The sequence below is a fragment of the Nymphaea colorata genome, chromosome 11 (genome assembly GCF_008831285.2).
Source record: "Nymphaea colorata isolate Beijing-Zhang1983 chromosome 11, ASM883128v2, whole genome shotgun sequence".
NCBI classification, from domain to species: Eukaryota; Viridiplantae; Streptophyta; class Magnoliopsida; order Nymphaeales; family Nymphaeaceae; genus Nymphaea; species Nymphaea colorata.
In genome coordinates this window covers 2,888,820-2,897,068 of record NC_045148.1, presented here as the reverse complement: position 1 = coordinate 2,897,068, position 8,249 = coordinate 2,888,820, and the positions used below count along the sequence as shown (strand labels likewise).

The window sequence follows — 8,249 nt, the reverse complement described above, 5'->3', positions numbered from 1 at the left end:
ACTACCATGTGCGTAACCCTATACACACTGTAAACGCATCATTCTCTCTCGCTCTCTTCTGGTTTTCTTCCGTTTGCTTGTTTTCTCGTGCTGGTTTTTGTACTTCGGTGCCAGATTGCCACCTTTACATTTTGAGTTTCCATTTTATCGACTCTCTCTTTAAACCAATTAGTGATGAAGTGCTTTTTTTACCAAAATCCAATCTAATTTGTATCAAACTCTTAAACCTTGTAATAGCAAAGTAAGAATCTGGGGTGAATCATAAGCTTGACCCAGAATCTTGAAGAATTTTGGTGTGCATCACTTGCCATATTAGTAAATCCATGGACGTAGGGTCAAAGATTGTAAGAGCCATGGTTCATTTTTCTGACAAGAGTGGAGCTCTGACCCCATGGGAAAGCACATGCACCAACTAAGCACCAGTGCGTTCGTTAACATCTGTAGCCCTTTAAAACCTAACTAAACAGATGAAATCCAATAATACCGAGTATACCCTCCGCCAGAAAACCCAAAGCAAAAATTAATAAAAGAATGACTATAAATAAAAAATGGATATCATTGTTCATGGGTACACTTTCTTCCTTCAACCCAAGAAAGGCAAAAACTTTCTGAATGCTGTACAGTAACAAAACAGAACAAAATGCCGGCGGAGTGGATACACAGTAGAGGGCTTGAAAAAGCAGTACCACGAATTACTACGTCCCAAGCAAATGAAGCCAAAAAAGCTATAGAACATCGGAACCATATAAACATCATCAATTCTCAAATGAACCTAACATGCAATACGTAGCAGACTCCTTGACCATCAGAACTTCGGCATAACGCTTCCATTTTCTTCCAAATGTATTCCCTTCTTCTGGATGCCAATATCACAAGCCAAAGCTTTTCAAGATACTGACCGAGATCACATGCTGATGCAAGCCTCACCTTTTGACATACTTCAACAAGGCACCACAGACACTAGTGACTGTCAAACGGGTGGGCCTGCCACCAAATGTAGATATTGGGTAGGAACGGGCTTAAATGACAGTATTCATCTCTTCCAATCCAGTTCTACAATCCAACAACAAAGGTAAGAACTTACTGTAAAGTGCATTAAGCATCAGATATCGGTTTCTAAGAAAAATGTAAAATCTAATTATATACCATGAGATGCTAAAGGAGATAGGGTTGATTTTTCGCCACTTAGTTCTTGTTTAACCAGCTTCAGTATTTCCATAATCTGTTAACACAAAAGCTGATTGAGTGAATCAAGAGTCATGAACTGCAAATTAATCATATTTAACTTGGACAGGAAGGGCCACCAACTGCTCAACAGTTAATTGCAAGATAGTACCAGAAGCAATGAGTAAAAATCACTTACACCAGGGTAATACTTTAAAACAGGGGAGTAGTGATCAAGTGCAAAATATATCTTCTCAAGAAGATTCAACAATGTATCAACTTCATCTCCCAACAGATCGACCTGGATTTGAAACAAAGGTTGCAAAATGACATGATGAAAGTAGAGATAAATAAAAACTACGTACATTATCCACGTAAAACAAGATGGCACACCACTGAACTGACAAAAGAAATCTACCACAATTTTTCAAGAAATAATAAATGTACATATTTTTCATTTCATAGCTTTGTGGAAAGCTTGAAACATGGACGAGAGATCCCCTCTCAACGCCCCAGAATTGTCAGTGTACCATAGCATGACCAAAACTGTTTCCTTTATAGACTCTACCACCACTCATTAAGTCATCAATATATATATATATACACACGCACACAGGAAAAGTCGGTTCTGCCAGATGCAGGATAGTTGCCAAAATGGCTAAAATTTAAAAATTTGTCACTAAAAGAACCATAAAATTGTTGCTAAAGCCATCACAAACCATCACCACACCATAAACCATCACTAATGCCAATGTAGTAACTTGGGAAAAGTTAATGCTGCCAAGTGCCAGATAGTCCATATAGGAAAGTCTCTATGTGTGTGTGTGCGTGTGTGTGTGTGTGTATAAGAATAGACATTATATTAGGATGAACACCCTCATTCTCTTTACTGCTTTAAACTCATTAGCAATAGCCCTCTATGACTAATTATTTTGAGTGTACACATTGCAGTAAGGTCATATTAAATGAAAAACCAGGATTGCACTATCACTGTGAGTATGCATTATAGAACAAGCTGTATATATTATAACAAGCTCTGATGACAACTTAGGACGTAGATACTTTAGGCTATCACATGTTGAGAAGACTAACAGTACTAGGGAACAGCCAAAAAGTCATCGAATTTCTTATTGATGCAAACATATGATCAAAGGTAAGATAAGAATGAGAATAATATAGGACTTACACACCATAAAAGTTAAAACAGTTAAATAGTGAAAGCTTCTGTATGCCTTCATATGAATACAGAAGCACATGCAGATACGAATATCAACACGTGAGTGCAGCTTGTCCAGGAAAAGAGACAGCATAAAGGTAATTCAAACTGTGGAAAACAAAAAACTGTAATATAATTACGGTTATATTGTCATATTTGTCCTGCACATTTGCTTTGAAAAATACTTTGTAATTATCCTGGAAATATAGACAACAACTTGTGAAAATGTGAGTGTGTGTGGATGCACACATAAATATTTGTTTAGACATGCTATCTGAAAAGATCCAATGCTCTGGATCTCCATATGAATGGCTTCGTGGCCTGATTAACTGCCACATTACAAAAACAAGGAAATTTTGACTTTGTAATGAAATAGAAAACTGAAGTCCAATATCTTGCATATTCAGCGAAAAAAAGCCGAAATTCATGCTTGAGATCTTCAGTAAGTAAAACAAGTGACAAAGAACAACAGGTAACTTAAACAAAGAATATTTTCTTACTTCAGCTTCAGCTTTTTGAAGGTCCGAAAATATCTTCTTGCACCATACTCCTCTGTTCCGAAGCAAGCTGCCTTGCTGAATAAGTGGTCGTAGTGTATCATCCAGCTTCCCAAATCTGCAAGGAAATAGCATGTAATAGATTATATCATAAAAAAGCATAAGATAATACATGATTTGACAAAGATTTTCACAAGATGGTCAATGTATAGCAGCTACAGGTGTGATCAACAAGAAATATAATGTAACAGAAGCTTGCTAAAAGGGACTCCCATAACTCAGTGCAAATGTCTGTTTTAATGCACCATAATCAGCATTGTTGATTGGGTCAATTGCGCTCAACTATTTTCACCAATATCTGCTTATGGCTTTCTCACTGTTTATTTTTTCTGTTTCATCATTTTTGGCATTCTTTTTACTATCAAGCTGGGGTTAGCCAGACCTAGCAATTACAAGACCACTCTGTTATGAATCACCAAGGCAGGGTAATCTGCTCACAGTCTCTGGATTATACCTGCTTCCGTAGAAGTGACCTCACTAGGTCATCACAACAAAACAATTATTTCTGTGGACATGCTTGCACTGTGCCATACTTGCTAATTCCCTAGCTTTCTGTACCTATAACATCTTTGCTGTTTTTTTATCAGATCTTGACTTTGGTGTTTTAATTTAGTATATAAGAAATACTATTTGTTACCAAAGTTAACTATGCAGTCATAATGCTTCCTTAACAGTAAATTCTCAGAAAAAGAACGCATGAAAATATACATTTTATTAAAATATATGTGTGTGAGTGTGCATTGCATTGTGTGGTCGCATGTCTGCATAACCTTTTAGACCTATAGCCAAGTTTCTTTCGGGAAATGCAAGTAAAGCTATACTTGCAAAGCTACAAAGTGCAAGTAACATGGACAGGCATTAGATGTATTTCCAGACCTTGTCTGGATTGAGCTAAATGTCACACAAACTGTGGAGCAGATCCAAATGAGGCAATGAAGATATTTTGAGCCATCCAGAAACAACTTGACTGTAACAGCTACATGATATTTAATTTAGTAGATAAAAAAAGGATGAATTGATGCTTCACATGCAAATCAAAAAATTAATTCGTTACCAGCAGCAACTTGGATTGGCTTCTTAGGGTCAGGACCAAGGGGTAAATCCAAATTGCACAACAGGTATGAGGAGTACCAGCCAGGAAGAGACAAGATAGGAAAGGAAAATACATCCACAAAAACAAGGCCATCACTTAACTACATCTCAAATGGGTGATTAAATTGTGAATAAATTACCTTAAATTGTGCAACGAAATGGTATGAACCACATTCCGTTCAAATTCCTTCATTTCCTTTGAACACTTTGTAACAAACTCGGAAAGCACTTCCAATTGTTTCTTCTGTTCTCTTTCTTTTTCCAAAAACACAAAAGCAGTTTGTTGTTTTTCTTGGACAGCATGTTCAAGCCTAATCCTCTGGTCACGTGCTTCATGTAAATCATCCGATGTTAATTTTAGTCTCTGTTCTAGCACTTTAAGATCATTGCTGTATTTATCTAACTGCTGTGAAGCCAGCTCTAGTGACCTACTTATTGTTGCCAATTTATGGTCTTTACCCATAATCAGACTCTCCTGCTGACGTATCCGATGCCTTAATGTATCACATTCTTGAGAAACTATACTTAGCTCTTCCTGTCGTCTAGTCAAGGTAGACACTGCTTCCAGCTCCAACTTTTCCTTTTCTTCCAACAAAGATAAGAGAAGTTTTTTCTCCCCCTTCAACTGCTCCTTCTCTTGCATCTCAATGCTTATAGCTTCCCCTCTTTCTTCTGCTAATGATTCAAATTTATATCCAAGTTTCTTTGCTTCACAATAGCTTTCCATTGCAAACTTCATAAAGGTACCAGCATCTCTTACAGTTTCTTGCAAAATAAGTTCACCAAGTTCATGTAAAATGATAGCTGCAAGATCCGAATCAGTTATTTCACACTCGTGGCCTAAAATAAGCTCTTTAAGCACTGTGATATATACATCATTCATGATAAAGCCTTTCATTTCACATTCTTCTAGTTCAAACTTATATCTCCTAATCTGCTTCAGAAGGCTTAATTCTGTTGAGGACTGACGTGTCAGTTTCTGCCTTGCATCAATAACTTGTGAAGAAAGAAGCCTAATTTCCTTCTTCCTGTCACTAAGTTCACTTTTCAAATTTTCATTTTCCTTAGTCAGTTTACTGATTAACCCACAGGTTCTCCTATAATCATCAAAAATGAAGGAGAACTTGATGTTCTGCTTCATTATGTTATCAAGATTATCTATTACTTTTAAAATCCTCTTCTTTACGCCTTCAAGATCTTTATCTTTCCGTGTATGGAGTGAACCCTTGTCCTTAAGAAGTTCTCTCTTAAGTTGGAAATACTTCTCTGTTGCTGTGTGCAACTCAGACTCATGGTTTCTACTCATCTTTAACATTTCAGCTTTGAAATGGCTTATCAATTCTTCCCTTGTCATGTGCTTAAGATGAGCAAATTCTGCAGCATCACTGGAAACACTTATACCACTTGTACTTTCTTCAGAAGAAACAATAGAAGCATTGCGCTCCTGGTGCCCTGATGGTATGCGGTTTTCCAAGACCTTCCTTTGTATTCTTTTTGGGCCATTAGCTTCTTCATCTTCATGCGAACCACGCAACAAGAGGCTTCCTGATTCGAAACCAAATAAAGTTTGTGACATATTCTCTAATTCTTCATGCAAACTTGAGATGGCCTCCATTTGACTCAACCAAGCATCATGTTGCATGCTAATTACTTTTGTCTTCTGCAATTCTTCTTCAGAGTGCTGTTGAATGCTTTGAATAAAGTCTTGCATCACAACAGCATTAACTGCTTCTTGAAACTGCCACATCCACTGGCACTCAATTGATGTTGACTTGGACAACATAAAGTCGTCATACATATCCTGAAATACCTTATCTGATATGTCTCTTAGAGAACCAAGCTCTTCCTCCATCTTAGAGATTTTGTCGAAAACCATCCTTAACTTAGAACTTGCACTTGCTTCGTGCAAATCGCATGATGCACTTTCCGCTTCAAATGTACCATTAGAATCTGAAAATGAACTCGATTTATTAACAACAGTGCCGTTATTGAAATTCAAATGGTCTACAGATTTGCAAGAAACAAGAGTTCTTATATCTGCCATTCCTCTCATAATCTTTTTCCATTGTTCTTCAGCTTGGACTCTGACAACCCCTTTAAATTCTTTTTCAACTCCTCCTCTCCCATCCTGCAGATACTCATCCGTTTTACTATGACTAGCATCTGCCATCAGTAACGATGACTCTTTTGGCTGCCTCCTGCTGCTGCTGCTAGTTGCTCCAAGAGATCCGTTCTCGACATGTCCATTTTCCAAACTGTACTTCAGCCTCAATATCTCAGACTCGTAGCTTCTCAATTTATCACGCAGATTGTCTATCTCTGTGTCCTTCACAGAAATTGATTCATTTGCTTCCTCACTGAGAGCTTTGACAATGCCCTCAGTAACAGATTCATTGACAATGGCAGAAACGGTGATCCTATCGCAGAGTTCATCGAAGAACGTTTCTGTTTGTGACACTAACTGCTTATAATGCTCCGAACCATCATCAAAATTATTATTACCCTCAAAACTGCCGTTCAACTGTACACGTGTACGATTGTCCAAAGAGTTATGGAATTCCTCCATGCCTCCAAATCTCATGTGGAGAACAAAGGCGAGGTCAACTTACTCATATATGCCAAACACGAAGTTCAAAACCTGTGGCACTAAAAATAAACAAAGTAACCAAACGGGATTAAAATTATTGCTTCTTACTAGTATAAACTCATAAAAATAGAGTACATAGTGCCACTGAAATTCCCACCAGCAAAAATAGTTGCTCATAAGAACGAGTTCAATATTCCAGATATTAGTGTGTAGACAGCGAGAAAGGGGAGGAGAAAGAGAGAGTGAAGTCAGCAACAAAACCAACACGGAATTGCCAATTTTCCGTGCCAAACCAAGACGACGCCGAAGGAGAAAGAAACCCTTCCAGAAACCATATCGTGTAAACGCCAACTAAGCAGGGAAAAGGTAACGATAAATTGAATTTATTCACTAAATCCTCAATACAAATCCTTCGAAGCCTAGGGTTTGACATGAAAGTGTTTCCAAAAGGATAACAAACAGGCAGCACGCCCGAAAAGAAAGCCAATCGAGAATCAACACCTTCTAGCTCGCTACCATAAAACCCACCCGAAGAAGAAGAAGAAGAAGAAGAAGAAGAAAAAGAAGAAGAATTAGGCGAAGAAACAAAACTCACCTAGGTGCTAAGGATTCTGCAAAGACATAACGCCGCTGTTCTTTGGGGAAGGCCGTGAAATTTGGACCTTGCTCCTTTTGAATTCCGCGTCGTAACCGTTGCTAAACCCTAGTATGGTAGCTCTTTGCTTTCCCGCCAGTTTTTTTTTTCTCTCTCTCTCTGTCTCTCTCTCTTTCACTCGCTCTCGTGGGTGGCAGTGGAAAAGCGGTGAGCCCAAAGCAAAGACAGCACTTTTCTTCAGCCCTCACTCTCTCTCCTCGAAGGATTTCCCCGCCCTCGAGGATAAGAGAGAGAAAAACCAAACCCCTCTCCTCAAACGGGAATGGCTGAACCGCTCTCCTTCGTCTTCGTGAGGGTGAGATTCCGCTCCCATGGGTTTGACTCCTGCGGCAGCCATGGGACCCAATCCATGTCATCGTTTTCTCCCTCATCTCTTGTCTTCTCCGCTCTGCTTTAATAAGCAATCAATGCGATAATACTTTATTTAAGGGCCGCTTCATCACCCCTCAGCGTCAGAGGTAGGTGTGGGCTGCTGTGCTGTGGCCCATCGCTTCATCACTCACACTGTCGGAAGTAGGTGTAGGCTGGTGTGAGCTACATATTGCTACCTTCACAACTTTTACTTATTTATATATAAACGCTTCTTTAAGTTTTAATCTACACTATTAATACTTTTTAAACGTCCACTGGGTTTGACTTCCCATTCCATTCATTCATGGATTAAAGATTCATGGAGGAATGCAACCATACATACTTCAAACAAAAAAGATCTATAATCTTTATTGAAACATAAAATTATGATTCAGGGTGGAGCTAGAAAATTCTAACTAAGAACTAGTTAAGATAAAATTTTAAAATTTAAGGGCTACCAACATGTAAATAAGAAAAAATAGATGTTTTTTAGGTTTCCCTTGAACTATTGCTCACACGTAACCCACTGGTCCGCAGGTTCTCAACTAAATTTAAATTCAAGTCTGAGATCGAATAAAAATTTGACCAAACCATATATGTATGGAAATCAATCTGACTTTGCCAAGA

General features: G+C 38.3%; 1 protein-coding gene across 2 annotated transcripts; it reads right to left on the bottom strand.

The window, feature by feature from the left end:
* Nucleotides 1–520: 520 nt before the first annotated feature.
* Nucleotides 521–7,597, bottom strand: LOC116264235 (WPP domain-associated protein). 2 transcript variants are annotated; one of them, XM_031644343.2, is made up of 6 exons: nt 7,212–7,597; nt 4,170–6,667; nt 2,881–2,995; nt 1,364–1,465; nt 1,147–1,222; nt 521–1,053 (listed from the first exon to the last, which is right to left on the bottom strand). In XM_031644343.2, exons 2-6 carry the CDS (start codon nt 6,608–6,610, stop codon nt 1,034–1,036), a joined length of 2,754 nt encoding a protein of 917 aa, XP_031500203.1. In that variant the 5' UTR covers nt 6,611–6,667; nt 7,212–7,597; the 3' UTR covers nt 521–1,033. The 2 variants fall into 2 exon arrangements, with proteins under 2 accessions (XP_031500203.1, XP_031500202.1); XM_031644342.2 differs by having other exon boundaries at nt 4,170–6,675; nt 7,212–7,596.
* Between the last annotated feature and the right edge of the window lie 652 nt (nt 7,598–8,249).